The 17,916-nt window shown below is 44.7% G+C and overlaps 1 protein-coding gene across 1 annotated transcript; it reads left to right on the plus strand.

Annotated features, from left to right (window-relative positions):
- Positions 1-5,427: 5,427 nt before the first annotated feature.
- Positions 5,428-16,382, plus strand: LOC129707566 (tumor necrosis factor receptor superfamily member 6B-like). Its single transcript, XM_055652713.1, has 4 exons — positions 5,428-5,439; positions 7,773-8,163; positions 12,760-12,942; positions 15,823-16,382. Exons 1-4 carry the CDS (start codon positions 5,428-5,430, stop codon positions 16,104-16,106), a joined length of 870 nt encoding a protein of 289 aa, XP_055508688.1. The 3' UTR covers positions 16,107-16,382.
- Positions 16,383-17,916: the final 1,534 nt, after the last annotated feature.

Genomic DNA, 17,916 nt, shown 5'->3' on the forward strand with positions numbered 1-17,916 from the left:
CGGAACGGTGTAAATTCTCCCCCAGTACTGTGCAATTTTGATGAACTGCCTGCCAGCCGCTGCAGCAGAAGCAATAAAAATGAATAACATGGACTAGTCAGAGAATAATCCAGGTCAAATGGCCCGTGCAGTTAGATACCATTGGAAAGATAATAAGAAACAAGATAATCTGCCGCAGACTAAAGTAAAAAACGAAATATGTTATGGAAAAGGAGATACCGGAAGATATTAACAATTACCAAACAGGACCCCGGATCTTTGAAACAGAATGGGCGAAGATGCAGGAATGCATGACTCCAGGCTACCCCATGAACTAAATGCCCCCGCTTACAGCCAACCCTATGTTTCCCCAAAGCCACATTTTAGAGTGAGGTGAGTGTTGGGACCAGACATTGTTAAAGCTGTGGCAGGTATGGTCATTGGAGCTGGGAGTGCCCAACATGAAGGGGAGGTTGGCAGGGAAATCGAGGACAGGAGAGGCAAATGAACTTTTCCCAGAATAATCCGTTTCCCCCGAATTGACTGGCAAATTTGGTGATGAATGGGTGCAATACCGACGAGAAACCTGTTTTATCCTTGCAAGTAGAAGGAAGAAGATGCACATTTTTGGTAGATACAGGGCCATCCATGTCATCTATTCAGTCCATTCACAATCTTCCTAAACCAAACGAGACCCAGAGCCTGTCTGGGTTCCAAGGACAAGCATGTCAAATCTCCATCTCTATGCCAGTTGAAGTAACATACCAAGGCTAGACAGTGCTGCATCAATTCGTAATTACCACGGGTCTGGATTGTAATCTGCTAGCTCGAGATTTGCTATGCGCATTCCATCTGCCAATTGAAACATAGAAACATAGAAATTAGGTCCATTCGGCCCTTCGAGCCTGCACCGCCATTCAATATGATCATGGCTGATCATCCAGCTCAGTATCCCGTACCTGCCTTCTCTCCATACCCTCTTATCCCCTTAGCCACAAGGGCCACATCTAACTCCCTCTTAAATATAGCCAATGAACTGGCCTCAACTACCCTCTGTGGCAGAGAGTTCCAGAGATTCACCACTCTCTGTGTGAAAAAAGTTCTTCTCATCTCGGTTTTAAAGGATTTCCCCCTTATCCTTAAGTTGTGACCCCTTGTCCTGGACTTCCCCAACATCGGGAGCAATCTTCCTGCATCTAGCCTGTCCAACCCCTTAAGAATTTTGTAAGTTTCTATAAGATCCCCTCTCAATCTCTTAAATTCTAGAGAGTATAAACCAAGTCTATCCAGTCTTTCTTCATAAGACAGTCCTGACATCCCAGGGATCAGTCTGGTGAACCTTCTCTGCACTCCCTCTATGGCAATAATGTCCTTCCTCAGATTTGGAGACCAAAACTGTATGCAATACTCCAGGTGTGGTCTCACCAAGACCCTGTACAACTGCAGTAGAACCTCCCTGCTCCTATCCTCAAATCCTTTTGTTATGAAAGCTAACATACCATTCGCCTTCTTTACTGCCTGCTGCACCTGCATGCCTACTTTCAATGACTGGTGTACCATGACACCCAGGTCTCGCTGCATCTCCCCTTTTCCTAGTCGGCCACCATTTAGTGTGCTTTCCTGTTTTTGCCACCAAAATGGATAATTGAGTGTGGAGACAATGAAATAACTGTAACCCCATCGGCTTCTAAGAGACATTGTTACTTGTCAGTGACACCAATGGTGGTCTCTAGACATAGAAGATGAACCCCCGCTTCATATCAACTTAGCATGTGATCACAGTGGTAAAAATAGAGAGTTGGAAACCTTTTACCGATCTCGTGAAGGAACTAGGTGGGATGTAAACCTGTTGGCATTAGTAACTGGACCACAGGGAACAGCAGAATATGCTGAGGTACCTTCAGAATTATGGAAGAAGATTTCCGAAGTTACCCCAGATATAACGAAGAAGGTGAACTTTCCATCTCCTACGAAGGAATTAGAGCGATGGTTATGTGAGCAATTAGTCTGGCGAATCCAGACACAAGCCCGGAGCAAGAACTGCGTAATGATTGTACTGTTCAGTTTTATCAGCCATTAACTGGTTCAAATTGCTTCCTGGATCATTGTTCCAGACGCGCACTGCACCAGCTGGCTGAGATTTTCCATTGCGTTGCAACAACCTCGAAGAAACAGGGAAAAATGCAAACAATGCCTTCATATCCTCTGCCTTGATAACTGAGCAAGCAAAGGCCTTACTCATGTAAGCACGACCAAACCAATCTTATGCTCATTACCAAAATATTCTTTACGCAAATCTCTTGCCTTTTGATAGCCCACGGCTGAATACAAATGTCAGCAACTGTGAACAAGCTGCTTTGAATATCCGCCTGTATCTTGCTCCAAAAATTGCAAGGTTTCCATACTGAGAGTGTTAGTTTTATGAAACGAGCTGCCTGAGGAGGTAATTGAGGCACGTTCTAGAACAACATTTCAAAGACATTCAGACAGGTACATGGATAGGGTAGATTTGCTGGGATATGGATCAAACGACGGCAGGTGAGACTAGTGTAGATGCAGCACCTGGTCAGCATGGACAAGCTGGGCCGAATGGTCTGATTCCATGACTCTATAAAATCACTTTGCTTAGCCCATGTTTCATTGTGCCTTTGTTAACTTGCTCCTGATATTCTCAACTCTCACACACAGAGTATGTCTGCAGTACCCATTCTTCAATTTGTTATTGCCATGTATATTTATTCTACATTTTCCTTAAGCTCATCCCTTTTGATGTCTCGTTTTCACACCTTACACTTCCATATCTCTAATCTCCCTCTCCCCTGACTCCCAGTCTGAAGAATGGTATCGACCCAAAACGTCACCCATTCCTTCTCTCCAGAGATGCTGCCGGTCCCGCTGAGTTACTCCAGCATTTTGCGTCTATCTTGTCATTGCCTTGGTATTTCTCCACCCGTGCCCCCGACTCTCAGCCTGCGACACTGGTCCACTGAAACATAGAAAATAGGTGCGGGTGTAGACCATTCGGCCCTTCAAGCCAGCACCGTCATTCAATATAATCATCCAGAATCAGAACCCCGCTACATCTTTCTCCCCAAATCTCTTGATTCCGTTAGCCCTAAGAGCTATAATCTAACTATCTTTTGGATACATCCAGTGAATTGGCCTCCACTGCCTTCGTGGCAGGGAATTCCAGATTCACAACTCTCTGGGTCCTAAACTGTGACCCCCTCCCTGGTTCTGGACGCCCCCACCATGGGGAAAAAACTGATCACTGGCCTTGGGGGTAGCCGTGATCAGTGAACAAGTGAGGGGAGGGGCTTTTTTAAATTAATCTATTAAAATCTTGTTTTAGTGCATTATAGAAGTATTTGTAGAAGTATAGGAGTATAATTTCAATTATTTTTCTTTGAAGTATTTTTAAGATAATGTAGGACCTACATGAGAGATAGGAGCAGGTGATTATTATTGTTGTTATTGCTTGGCCTCCAAAAACTGGGGGATAATAATACAGGCCATCCCCCACCTCAATAAGTGGGGGGGATATATCCCCCATCTCCTGCCCCCCCCCCCCCCCCCCCCCCCCCCCCCCACCCCCGGATAAAGGCCAGTGTCTTCCACGGTACAGATAATTTGACCAAAAACTTTAAAATGTGTTATAATTCCAAATGCTATTTTTGATGTTTTTAGTTGGAAAAAAAGACAAGAAATATTCATAACACTTCCTGATTTTGCAAAGTTATACAAATTATGTTTTGCTCAGGGAACAAAATCTGAGTATTTTGAAAGTATGCGTTCTCCTTTTGACACATATTTCATTTTGATTTGAATTTAGAATCATCAAACCACAACATTAATGAAGGGGGTATATGTTTGTGGAAACGTTACTTATTTTTAAAAAGTAAGACTTTCGAGACATCTAAAATGCATTAGAAGTATACATTTCAATGCACTGTCCGTTGCCCAAAGTAGGTGAATCGAGGACCAGAGGAGAGATTTGAGCTGAAGGGGAAATGATTTCATAGGAATCTGAGGGGTAACTTTTTCCATACAAAGGGTGGTGGGTGTAAGGAACAAGCTGCCGGAGGAGGTCGTTGAGGCAGGGACTATCCCAACATATAAGAAACAGCTAGACTGATACATGGATAGGACAGGTTTGGAGGGATATGGACCGAAAGCTGGCAGTGTTGACGGGTGTGGGCAAGTTGGTCCGAAGGGCCTGTTTCCACACTTTAGCACTCTGTGACTACATGAATGCTTCAAAATCAAGTGGTCGAGTTTTATTGCCATATACTCAAGCATAGAAACATAGAACATAGGTGCAGGAATAGGCCATTTGGCTCTCTGAGCCAGCACTGCCATTCAATATGATCATGGCTGTTCATCTAAAATCAGTACCCCTTTCCTGTTTTTCCCCCGTATCCCTTGATTTCGCTAGCCACAAGAGCTAAATGTAAGTCTCTCTTGAAAACATCCAGTGAACTGGCTTCCACTGCCTTCTGTGGCAGAGAATTCCACAGATTCACAATTCTCTGGGTGAAGAAAGTTTGTCCTCAATTCAGTCCTAAATGGCCTACCCCTTATTCTTAAACTGTGACCCCCTGGTTCTGGACTCCTCCAACATCGGGAACATTTTTTCCTGCAGTTACAGTAAGTGGAAATCTAGCAGGCAAGCAGGATGCTTTCTCCAACTGCCCCCATTTGAAGGCCACTATCTTCCACCGCTTCTACCCAGTGCTTGGTAACTACTTCCAGCAGCCACTGGTTGTCCTCCAGGATGCACCGAGCCGCAGCCTGGTCAATGCCGGTCACCAGGGCGAATTTGGCGCAGAGACTCTCACGGCCGACGGCCCGGGACTCTTGCACTGAGGCTGCTCCATGGCCGGAGCTGCAACGAGCGACTCGCCAGCCCGGCAAACACTCGCCAGCGCCGGCTCCAAGTCCACATGTGCCCCCGCCACTGCTTCTGCTTCCATCCCTCCCTCCGCCCCGGCTCTCCAACACCCACGACCAGAGCCTCGTCCAAAGCCGGAGACATTTAAAGATGTCTAGCACATCCCCGGGTTTCGCGGTCCATGCAACAACAAAAAAAAGTCACTTGTAAATCGCAACACTTTCAACTTAGCGCCGTTGTTCGTTGAATTAGAAGCTGTCCCCTGTGTTCAGTGAACACGCGTTTTACTTCCTTCATTGTGTTGTCCAGAAGCGAACTCGACGCCGTATCTCTGGTCCACCGAACGGTGGCACCGAAGAAATTGCCAGACATTCCCCAAAAATACATCATTCCGGGATGAACCGTAGATCCGGGACGATGGGGGGTTTCTACGTTAGGTTTTTCCTCCTTCGTAAGATCGTGAGACGGTGACTCACCCCGCGTCATTCAGCTGATAAAACCAGCCGGTGGCACTTGGACCCTCAACAGCTGAGCGCGGCCACAGCAAGCGAGCAAGCATGATCCTCAAGGTAAGGTGGCAATGCAACATCAAACAGCTTCACTGCATCAACTCTATGGCGCACTAGTGCTGAGATCCTTGCTTCAATGATGCTGAAGGTTTTACTCTTAGTTATATTTTGAGGAAGCATGAGCATGAGTATATTTATTAATTTTAACATATTTTATATTTATAGACATACATATAACATGTTAAATTACTATATATAAAATAAGTTAAAATAAGTTGTGTATATGCATATATATATATATATACATATACATAGAAACATAGAAACATAGAAATTAGGTGCAGGAGTAGGCCATTCGGCCCTTCGAGCCTGCACCGCCATTCAATATGATCATGGCTGATCATCCAACTCAGTATCCCGTACCTGCCTTCTCTCCATACCCCCTGATCCCCTTAGCCACAAGGGCCACATCTAACTCCCTCTTAAATATAGCCAATGAACTGGCCTCAATTACCCTCTGTGGCAGAGAGTTCCAGAGATTCACCACTCTCTGTGCGAAAAAAGTTCTTCTCATCTCGGTTTTAAAGGATTTCCCCTTTATCCTTAAGCTGTGACCCCTTGTCCTGGACTTCCCTACATCGGGAACAATCTTCCTGCATCTAGCCTGTCCAACCCCTTAAGAATTTTGTAAGTTTCTATAAGATCCCCTCTCAATCTCCTAAATTCTAGAGAGTATAAACCAAGTCTATCCAGTCTTTCTTCATGACAGTCCTGACATCCCAGGAATCAGTCTGGTGAACCGTCTCTGCACTCCCTCTATGGCAATAATGTCCTTCACAGAATGAGATTTGCAGCTGAAGTTATATATATATATTATTATATATATATATATATATATATATTGATCTTTATAGCAGCCAGACTGACGACGTGTCTCGTATAGCATATGTTCTCCATAGATGCTGCCTGACCCGCTAAGTTACTCCGGCACTTTGTACCTTTTTATTTGTGAACCAGCATCTGCAGTTCCTTGAATCTATAAGGTCGTTGTAAGCTGTTAGCAGTGGTTCTCTGCTGAGTAGTTGCAGCATTTTTGCAGATATGAATGATTTAGACTTCTTTCAAGGGAATTCAAGGGATTTCCATTTAAGACGAATCTAGAAGGGTCTGGCAGACAAAAGTGCTGGAGAAACTCAACGGGTGCAGCAGCATCTATGGAATGAAGAAAATAGGCAACGTTTCTCACCTGTTGAGTTTCTCCAGCACTTTTGTCTACCTTCGATTTTCCAGCATCTGCAGTTCCTTCTTAAACTAAAAGATTCTGGCGCTTGCTCGAAGGGCCGAATGGCCTACTCCTGCAGCTATTGTCTATTGTTCTATAGTCTAAGATACACTCTCCTGGACCATCTTTATATTTTTGCCAGCGACTGCAGTGCCTTATTTCTGCGGCAGTGAGTTGGGTGAAAAGTTTAGGGCTCGGCGTATTCGCTCCTGGACCACATTCTGCCCGTGTGACAGAATGAGATGGGTGGCGTGTGACATATGCACGGCACAGCTCAGAATCTCTGCATGTCAAATTCATATCACTCATCAATTTGGGCTTCATTTATTGATATATGTTTTGAACATTGTAGGTTCTGCGCGCATGGCGGGGACTGATTCGAGTCATCCCTTTACTGAGATCTTAAATTGGATTATAATATAACTTGATATATTTAAATGGAGACACGTTTTGAATTTTACTCTGTGCAATCAGAATGCAGAGGAGTTCATTCGGCCCATCGTGCCTGTGCGTTTCCTCACGCCTCACAAATAAAATGAATGAAGAGGGATTATCGGGATTTTAACCAATTTGTAACTGTCGGCGCTCTATAGGTGGCGACTCTTTGCATACTTTGCTGCATGCAAAACAAAGCATTTCACTCTACCTAAGGTACATGTGATAATAATGTATCATTCATCATTCATCATCATTATCATCATCATCATCAAATAAAATCTTGCATCATGTATTTTTTGCAGATAGAGATAGATGTCTGATGGTAGACACAAAATTCTGGAGTAACTCAGCGAGTCAGGCGGCATCCCTGGAAACGGTCGAGATCCTTCATCAGTCTGAAGAAAGGTCTCGACCCGCAATGTCAACTATTCCTTCCCTCTGGGGATACTGCCTGACCCGCTGAGTTACTCCAGCATTTTGTGTCTATCATCGGTGTAAATCCAGCATCTGCAGTTCCTTCCTGCACTAGATCTCTAATGGTGCAGTTTTAAGTTTAACCATTTCTAAGTTAAGGCAGCCAAAAAGGAGTAAGGTTATTTGAGATAGGATGCTGTGAATGGTAATGATGGTTCATTTCAGTAATTATTGCCTTTTGGTTATTATTTCCCCACAGTGCCTCGTCGTATTTGTACTGAGTGAAACCGTTTCAAGTGGACCAGGAATAGATTTCAATACACTCTGGACTACTTTCGTCAGGGCCATTCCAAAAAGCAATCAGAAAGTTAGATGTAAGATGTGCCCGCCTGGTAAATATGTGGCAGCACCGTGTATCAGTGGCCAGGCAACAACTTGCGCTGATTGCTTGAAAGGCCAATACAACCCTTATTGGAGCTCCCTTGAAAAATGCCATGACTGCAAGCTCTGCGGAGAAAATGAGGATACAGTCTCCGAATGCAATCACAGGTCCAATACGGGGTGTCGATGCAACGTTGAATCTTTCATCAATAATGGTCACTGCAAGAGACTTACCACATGCTTCCCTGGTTATGGTGTACTGACACCAGGTTCGTTTAATATTTCAAATATTAATTTTGAAGAAGGGCCTCGACCAGAAATGCCCCCCTTTCCTTCTCTCCAGAGATGCTGCCTGTCACGCTGAGTTACTCCAGCTTTTTGTGTCTATCTTAATTCTTACTCTATTCACCCATCGCATTGAGCCCATAGTTAGTTTTTCTGCAAAAGTTGTCTAAACTACACTATGTGTATGGAGGAACTGCAGATGCTGGCTTACACCGAAGATGGACACAAACATGCTTGAGTTATTCAGCAGGTCAGGCAGCATCTCTGTATAAAAGGAATAGGTGACATTTCGGGTCGAGATCCCTCTTCAGACTGAGAGTCAGGGGAGAGGGATACTAGAGGTATTAAAATGTATTAGAGTTGCTGTCTGATCCGCTGAGTTACTCCATCATTTTGTGCTTAAACTACAATACAATACAGCATACTAATTCTAGATGAGTAGGAAATTGGAAAGATAGTGTGCGGTTAATGTAGCTGGTGAATGTATCTTCTTTTTCTTTTGTGTGGTGTGCACAGCCTAAAGTTGTTGGACAACTTGTTCTATTTGACCTTCCGTTTGTGCACTTCGAGTTGATTGTATAAGTCGAAACAGGGTGAACCACGTGACAGTTGCAATCTTCCACCCCGGTGAATTTATCCTGAACCTGAGAATGAAATAAATAGTTCAACTGATCAAGTTTGTTCAAAGTAACCATTCATGTATTCTCAGTAACAAAGGCTGGATTTGGCTTCGATCACAACCACTAATGTAATGTTTCATTTAATGAAAGAACATTTTAAGAGGTTGACATGTAGGAGATTATTCTCAAACAAGTGTCCCACTATTTTTTTTGCTTTTATTCTACTTTGTTGAAAATTATTGAGGTTTCAAAATTCATCATAGACGACAAATGGATTATTTCTGGGCAAAAAAGTTGAACGCCACAATAGGGAGGTTGCACGGTAGTCGGGTCACGACCCGTGACCCGTGCTGTTGCTACGCTACGCCAACTGGAGTACACTCGATAAATTGCAGGTAAGCACTCACCATTGTTTCCAGTGGAGCGGGCCTGTTAAAATCCGCCAAAATTGTCAATTTTTGTGCTGTAAATAATTATGGAAATTGGGATAAGTGTGAGAGACATTCACCATTTGGGCGGTTTTTAACAGGTAGGAAAGTATGCATTTCGTGTATTAACAACATATACCGGAAGCTGCCATGTCCTCCAGATGGATTGAGCTGCTCCATGCGACAAGCCCTATGACCCGGTGACCTTACGTGCAACCTATACCATGAAATAATGTCTGCATTTGCATATCAGTTCCGAACAGTTCCAGAACAGAGCACTCTCTGATTTACTGACTATTTCAAGAGAAATACTTGCTTGAAGACCATCAACTGAATGAAGTTTGGGCTGCCCAAAACATGTTGGTCTCCCAGCAGAGCAAGCTGTTCGTTGGGGAATGTTGCCGACAGTCACGCTCCAGTATGCCGGAGGATGTGCTGAGGGACAGATTCAGATTCAGATTCAGATTCAGATTCAATTTTAATTGTCATTGTCAGTGTACAGTACAGAGACAACGAAATGCATTTAGCATCTCCCTTGAAGAGCGACATAGCAAACGATTTGAATAAAAAAAAAAATATATATATAATAAGTGTCCGGGGGGGGGGGGGGGTGATTGGCAGTCACCGAGGTACGTTGTTTAGTAGAGTGACAGCGGCCGGAAAGAAGCTGTTCCTCGACCTGCTGGTTCGGCAACGGAGAGACCTGTAGCGCCTCCCGGATGGTAGGAGGGTAAACAGTCCATGGTTGGGGTGAGAGCAGTCCTTGGCGATGCTGAGCGCCCTCCGCAGACAGCGCTTGCTTTGGACAGACTCAATGGAGGGGAGCGTGGAACCGGTGATGCGTTGGGCAATTTTCACCACCCTCTGCAATGCCTTCCGGTCGGAGACAGAGCAGTTGCCATACCATACTGTGATGCAGTTGGTAAGGATGCTCTCGATGGTGCAGCGGTAGAAGTTCACCAGGATCTGAGGAGACAGATGGACCTTCTTCAGTCTCTTCAGGAAGAAGAGACGCTGATGAGCCTTCTTGATCAGAGTAGAGGTATTGTGGGTCCAAGAGAGGTCATCGGAGATGTTGACTCCCAGGAACCTGAAGCTAGAAACACGTTCCACCTCCGTCCCGTTAATGTGGATGGGGGTGTGCGTGCCGCCTCTGGACTTCCTGAAGTCTACAATGAGCTCCTTGGTCTTCTTGGAGTTAAGGGCCAGGTTGTTGTCAGCGCACCATGCTGCTAAGTGCTGGACCTCCTCCCTGTAGGCCAGCTCATCGTTGTTGCTGATGAGGCCAATCACCGTTGTATCATCTGCATACTTGATGATGGTGTTAGTACCATGTACAGGTGTGCAGTCATAGGTAAAGAGGGAGTAGAGGAGGGGGCTCAGCACACAGCCCTGAGGAACGCCGGTGTTCAGGGTGAGGGTTGAAGAGGTGTGCTTGTCTAACCTCACAGACTGGGGTCTGTTGGTTAGAAAGTCCAGTATCCAGTTGCAGAGGGAGGGGTCGATGCCCAGGTTACTGAGTTTGGTGATCAGTTTTGATGGAATAATGGTTTTGAATGCTGAGCTGTAATCGATGAACAGCATTCTTACATAAGTGTCTCTGTTGTCAAGGTGGGAGAGGGCGGAGTGAAGTGCCGTTGAGATGGCATCCTCCGTACTCCTGTTCTTGCGGTAGGCAAACTGATAGGGATCCAGTGTGGGGGGTAGGCAGCTTTTGAGGTGTGCCAGGACCAGCCTCTCGAAGCACTTGGTGATGATGGGGGTAAGTGCAACTGGGCGTAAGTCGTTGAGGCTTGCCGCAGTGGAGTGTTTTGGCACTGGCACGATGGAGGTGGCTTTAAGGCAAGTGGGGACAACTGCTTGGGCAAGTGACAGGTTGAAGATGTCAGTCCAGACGTCTGTCAGCTGCGCAGCACAGGCACTGAGCACGCGCCATGGGATGCCGTCAGGGCCAGCAGCCTTACGTGCATTAGTCCTACTCAGTGCCACGTACACGTCGTAGGGGGTGAGTGTGAGGGGTTGGTGATCGGCAGGTAGCACAGCCTTGATGGCTGTCTCTAGATTGTCCCTGTCGAAGCGGCCATAGAAGTGATTCAGCTCCTCAAGGAAGGAGGCGTCGCTGGATGTGGGGGTGATGTTGGAGGGTCTGTAGTCCGTGATGGCCTGGATGCCTTGCCACATGCGTCGGGGGTCGGAGTTGTTGTTGAAGTGCTCCTCAATCCTGAGCTTATGGCAGTGCTTGGCCTTCCTGATGCCCCTCTTCAGGTTAGCCCTGGATGAACTGTAGGCTCGAGCATCGCCTGACCTGAAAGCGGTGTCCCGTGCTTTCAGCAGTAGCCTGACCTCGCTGTTCATCCATGGCTTCTGATTCGGGTATATGGTCACCTGTTTGAGGGAGGTGACACTATTGATGGTGGAGTTTATAAAGTCCAGAACAGAGGATGTATAGGAATCAATGTCCGTGTGAGAGTCAAGGGTGGCCTGGGCTGCAAACGCCTTCCAGTCAGTGTTTCCAAAACACTGCTGAAGTGTGAAGTCCGCTTCCTCTGACCAGACTTTAACTGTCCTTACAGTTGGTTTAACCCGTCTGATGAGTGGGGAGTACTTAGGGAGCAGGAACAATGAGACGTGATCAGACTGACCAAGGTGGGGGAGGGGGGATGGCTTTGTAAGCTTCAGCCATATTGGTGTAGACTTTGTCCAGTGTCTTGTCTACTCTAGTGGGGAAGGATACATGTTGGTGGAATTTGGGGAGTACAGTCTTCAGGTTGGAGTGGTTGAAGTCACCCGCAACAATGAAGGCTGCCTCGGGGTTGTGCGTCTGAACTGAAGCTCGGTGCAGCCAACGCCAAGGCTCTGTGGGGGAGGCTATTGAATGTGTAGAAATTGTATGAATAGTTTATACACAGTTTTATTTTGTACTAGACCAAGTGCAGACCCGTTGGGTCTGCTCCCCCAATGTTGTGAGCCCCCAACCCAATATTCCACCATGCACCCGTCTCCTCCAACGGAACTGAACCCGTTCCCAAATGTAAGATTCCAGCACTCCCCTGCCTCCCTCAGCAGTGGATTGAAAAAAAATTCCAATTTAACCTACCCTGCCTGCTGCAGCAGTTCGAATTGCAATACCAATTGGCCCTCCCCCTCCTGTTGAAGCACTTGCTGTGATATCCCATTGAGGTGAAAAGTTCAGAGTGTTCTTGTCTTGCAACTTTGTTTTGAAGTGTGTTGGAAGCTGATAGGAAGGAGTGTATTATATAGATAGAACGGCATTTCGTTTGGACCTCAAGGGGTCCAAATGACAATTAAATTGAATCTTGAATCTTGAATCTTGTATTGGGCATTGTGACATCACACGATGGAACGAATCGAAAGGCAGAAAGGTAGCCGGACGCCAGACGGCAGGCGGCAGCCACACAGTTTTAATATATAATCGATATATATGTTTTTCTCTGAATGTTCTTTTATGAAAAAAAATCCTACGTGGTATTTTCCACGAAATTTAACTTAATCTATAAACTGTGTTTTCTAGGAACCTATACTAGCGATTCAACATGTGAAGAATGTCCCCGTGGCCATTTCTCTTCAACAATATCTAGTAAGGATGTCTGTCTTCCACACACAATCTGCGCTGATGGTTTAGTGGTGAATGTCCCAGGTAACACTCAGCATGACACCCTGTGTACTCCCTGCAATAAATATGATAATAGCACAGGTACGTAAAGTCATTTTCTTTTGTAGGGTAACTACAATACCATCCTTAAATACTAAAATTGTTTTCATGAAATATATTTCTATAATCAGAATAAATCATCGGTATGTTAGGACAAAGGAGGTCCTGAGGCAGGGGGGGGGGGGGGGGGGGGTTCCGTGAGGGGGAAGGGGGGTGGGGAGAAGAAAGGTACGTCCTGGGATTCTTTGTAACTTTGTCGATGACCTTTATATGACTCAACGCATACCCTGGAAGAAATAATTTCACTGTGACTTGACACATGTGACAATAAAGTATGCATTTTTTTCATTCATCCATACCAATCTCATTGGAGAACTGTGTGCAGTTTATTTTAGTTTATCTTAGTGTCAGTAACGGGCATTTCCTGATCACTCATCTTACTGTAGCAACTATATTTTAAGTATTACATTTTACGGCATTAAAAAAGTAATTCATGCTTTTATAGAGTCATAGATTCATACAGCATGGACACAGGCACTTTGGCCCAACTTCCCCACACTAATCAACATGCCCCATCTTCACTAGTCCCACATGTGTGTGTTTGGCCTCTAAACCTGTCCTATCCATGTACCTGTGCAAATATTACATATGGCATCATATTACACACATTTTTTTTAAATCTTAAGATAACCTAAAGCTCTTTATCTATATATTACTAAAACTGTCATCTTGTCTCCCTGTGTGTGAATCTGTGTGCGCCGCCATGCCCAGAACTACGCCAAAACCGTACACGACAGTGCTACAATATTTGTACCACCTTACTCACAATTGTCCTGTGGTGTGTTTTTTTTTGGTTTTGTTTAGATTGATGTTATTTTTTATGTTTAGTTCAGATTGATGTTATTCTTCACAAGTTATTCACTTTTTTAACTTTACAAAACCCCACTTTGAGAACAATGACAGTTAGCAGGTATGATGCCACAATGGGATCTCATTTACATAAAATACGCTGGACACAGACATGGGTGGGGGTTCAAGCCGGTGAGGGATCTGGGGCCTGCTGCTCTAGAGCCCTGGGAGGGGGAAGGGGAGGGGAGGGGGGATGGGGAGGGGGGGGGGGGGGGGACTTTCTGTTCCTTTAAAATCCGCATGCATGCCTAACTTAAAGTCTCCGGGATTTGAAATGCTCGCAGTGCTGAGGTGGGAGCGAGGTCTGGGGGTGGCGGCCTTCAGGCCCCGCGGAGAGGGTCTTGTCCTCTCCCTCCTTCCCCTCTACTGGGGAGAAAGAAATAGAAAGAGACAAGGGAAGAGACAGAGACAGAGAGAGACGAGAGAGAGAGACACAGAGAGAGAGAGAGAGAGCCAGAGAGACACATATATATATATAGACAGAGACAGAAAGACAGACAGACAGGGAGAGACAGAGAGAGGGGGAGAGAGAGAGACAGACAGAGAGAGACAGAGGGTGTAGTGGGAGGGAGTGCTGGATGATGAGGGAGAATGGATGAGGATAGGGGTAGGAAGAGGGAGGGTGAGGTAATGGAGGATGAGAGGGGGTGGTGGGAGGGAGTGAGGGGAGGACGCAAAGGAGGGTTGGTGAAGGATAATGAAGGAGGAGAATAGGGGACTGAAGATGGAGAGTGAGATACGTTCATATTAATCTTATATTTTACAAGTTATTGTCATTTTAAATTAAAAATGTCAGCCGCTCCTTGTGCAGTTGGGAGCGATGGAACATTGCGTTGGGGCAACGGGGCCTACTTGATCTAGTAATTAACTAAATATGTCTATTATATAGAAAGCGGCATTCTGCATTCCATATCTGCCCCTTTGCTCCACCCATTGTAGTTGAATTTGTCGATTAATGTCTGTATAGTATCATCTGGCATGAGTGGATAGCATGCAAAACAAAGCTTCTCAAAGCTTGGTACACCTAGCAATGATAAACATAAATTGATGTATGGCACAGTTAAATCATGGGAATATAGGAAATGCAATAACCCATTGGCACGGTGACACAGTGGTGGAGTTGCTTCCTTACAGCGCCAGAGACCCAGGTTCAATCCTGATCACAAGTGCTGTCTGTATGGAGTTTGTACCTTCCCCCTGTGACCGCGTGGGTTTTCTCCAGGCGCTCTGGTTTCCTCCCACTTTCCAAAGTCGTGCAAGTTTGTAGGTTAATCGCCTTCTGTAAATTGAATGATCCCAGGATTGAGTGGGTTAACATATCATGAGCGTTTGATGGCACTGGGCCTGTACTCGCTGGAGTTTAGAACAATGAGAGGGGGTCTCATTGAAACGTACCGAATAGTGAAAGGCTTGGATAGTATGGATGTTTCCACTAGTGGGAGAGTCCAGGACTAGAAGTCATGGCGTCAGAAATAAAGGACGTTCCAGTAGGGAGGAGACGAGGAGGAATTTCTATAGTCAGAGGGTGGTGAATCTGTGGAATTCTTTGCCACAGAAGGCTGAGGATGCCAAGTCTATGGATATACTTAAGGCAGAGACAGATCAATATTTGTTTAGTATGGTTCTCGGGGCTTATGGGAAGAGGGCAGGAGAATGGGGCTAGGTTTGAAGAGATAGAATGGTGTAGATTTGATGGGCCGAATGGCCTAATTCTCATATAACATGACCTTATGACCATTTGATAATGTCTATGCTGAACATGATGCCAAGTTAAATGAACTTTATACACTTAATATGGTAATTATTGGAAGTAATCTATATAGTACATTATCACATTATATTAATCTCTAACGTGTCTGAAGTTTACGGTTCAATTAAGATTTTATTAAATGTTCTATTTTTGTGATGAATGGAAAAGCAAAGCATTGGATTTGACTGGAAATAGATCAACAGCTAATAACCAATACAGGGCGTCTAATAAAAAGCTAAATTTTGTTCCTTCTCACTCAACAGCATGTGATGACGCACTTCTCCATTTTGTGGGACATCAGAATATTCCAGAAGATAAACTCGAAGCGTTTGCTCGCTTGCTTGCTCCTCCTCAATCCTTTGAGGCATTGTATTGGAAATTGACTCGTCCCGAACACAGGAATAATCTGTTTACATATTTAGATCAGTACCTGATGAATTGGAAAACTATTATCGATGGGCAGCCTGTTGCAGAGACGATAATATCGATACTTGAAAAAGCCAAGTTGAATAATGTCCTAGCAAAGGTACTAAGCCGTTTTTGGTAAAGTGTCAGTTGAGGTCATGTTTACTCATTCGCCCTGAATGGTCTCCAAAAGCCTTGTGTTTAAGGGCAAGGTTTTAGTAAATTGCATGTCGCAGGAGGGGTTTTATTTTATTCCAGGTTCCAGTTTGTTTTTTGGCCATTGTGGGATGCAAGGGAGAGAAAGGCAAAAACAAACTTGGTTTCCCACTTTTGCTGCCAATCCTGCAAGTCTGTGTAGCAGCTTAAACCGGTGGCGGGGTTAGTAGTTTCAAGAGAGTCAAGAATCAAGAGACAAATACTGATATTTGTGCGACTTTCTATCAGAGTTGTAAAATATTTGAGACAAAGGTTGGAGAGAGTGGAGGGGGGGGGGGGGGGCAGGAGAATAAGGAACCCACCCAAGTGTTTGTTTGACCCCGTCCTTCTAATTCCACATTGGCTCCATTGGTAAAGGATCCTGTATAAACTTGTCTAATACTGCCAAGCCCTCCCCTGCCTCAGCCCATCTTCTGCTGAAACCTCTCACCCAGAGTATCTGTTATAATCATAGAGTCATAGAGCTGCAATCATAGAATCATGGTAGTGGATAGAAGGCCATAGTCAAACAGCACGGCAACAGGCCCTTCGTCCCAACTTGTCCATGCTGACTAAGATGTCCCATTTAAGCTGCATTTTTGCGCCCCCCGCCCATCCCCCCCCCCCCCCCCCGCCCCATTTGGCTCGTATCCATATAAACCTTTACCATCCATCTACCTGTCCAGATGTCTTTTAAATGCTTTTATAGTACCTGCCTCAACTACTGTCTCTGGCAGCTTGTTCCGTGCACACACCACCCTCTGAGCGGAAAGGTTGCCCCTTAGGTTCCGATTAAATCTTTCCCCTCTCAACTTAAGCTTATGTTTTCTGGTTCTTGATTCTCTTACCCTGGGTAAAGGTGTCTGTGCATTCTCTCTATCTATTCCCCTTCTGCCCTGGGTTCACTGGTGTCTGAAAACAGTTGTGATGTTATAAAGACTGAGAATGACATTGAAGCATTTCCACAGAGAACAAACAGCAACAAACTTTTGGTATTCAATTAAAATCCAACTAAAAAGTGAAATAAACACTGGAAGAAATGATTAAGTTGAAAAGAGGAATGTCATAAAAAGAACATTTAAAACAATATTAATGTGGATGAAGACTTTTGTTATTCCATGAATATATAATAAGATTTGAGAACATTCAGCGGTTGTTTTGGTTTTGCATACTACAATATTACCATCATTCACTGGGATTAATATCCACATGATTTGTACAGAAAAATTGTAAAGAAAAAATTAGGTATGTTTTTTAAATTGCCAATTCGAAGATAACTTCATCTGTTGGAATAATACCGTAATGCACAACACTACCTGCAAGTTTTCAATTTCTATATTTAACTTTGGACATACAGATTTTAAAAGTTGGAACATTTTTTACAATATAATAACAATGAACGAGGGCAGTTTCGCCAATATTACCGGCAGCTGAAGTATTTGAGATGAGGGGCAAAAGACATTTGCAAAACGAGGAACATTTTTTACCCACGGAGATGCTGTGATTGGAGAGGTTAATGGAAGAAGGTTTCACAGGAATGTTCAAAAATAGAATTCCGTAAATTTCCAGAAGGAAATTACAACTATGAGAGTAGGACCATCAGGTAACTAAAAGTAAAAAAAAAGTACAGTGCTGGAATAACTCATTTGGTCAGAATGCCTGAAGAAGGGTTTTGGCCCGAAACGTTGCCCATCTCCTTCGCTCCATAGATGCTGCTGCACCCGCTGAGTTTCTCCAGCATTTTTTGCGTACCTTTG

The sequence above is a fragment of the Leucoraja erinacea genome, chromosome 21 (assembly GCF_028641065.1).
Source record: "Leucoraja erinacea ecotype New England chromosome 21, Leri_hhj_1, whole genome shotgun sequence".
NCBI lineage: Eukaryota > Metazoa > Chordata > Chondrichthyes > Rajiformes > Rajidae > Leucoraja > Leucoraja erinaceus.

Excerpts from the sequence above, each read along its gene's own strand:
- LOC129707566 (XM_055652713.1), top strand. Across the intron at positions 8,164-12,759 it reads TTATGGTGTACTGACACCAG|GAACCTATACTAGCGATTCA; the intron begins GTTCGTTTAATA and ends TGTGTTTTCTAG. Across the intron at positions 12,943-15,822 it reads TAAATATGATAATAGCACAG|CATGTGATGACGCACTTCTC; the intron begins GTACGTAAAGTC and ends CTCACTCAACAG.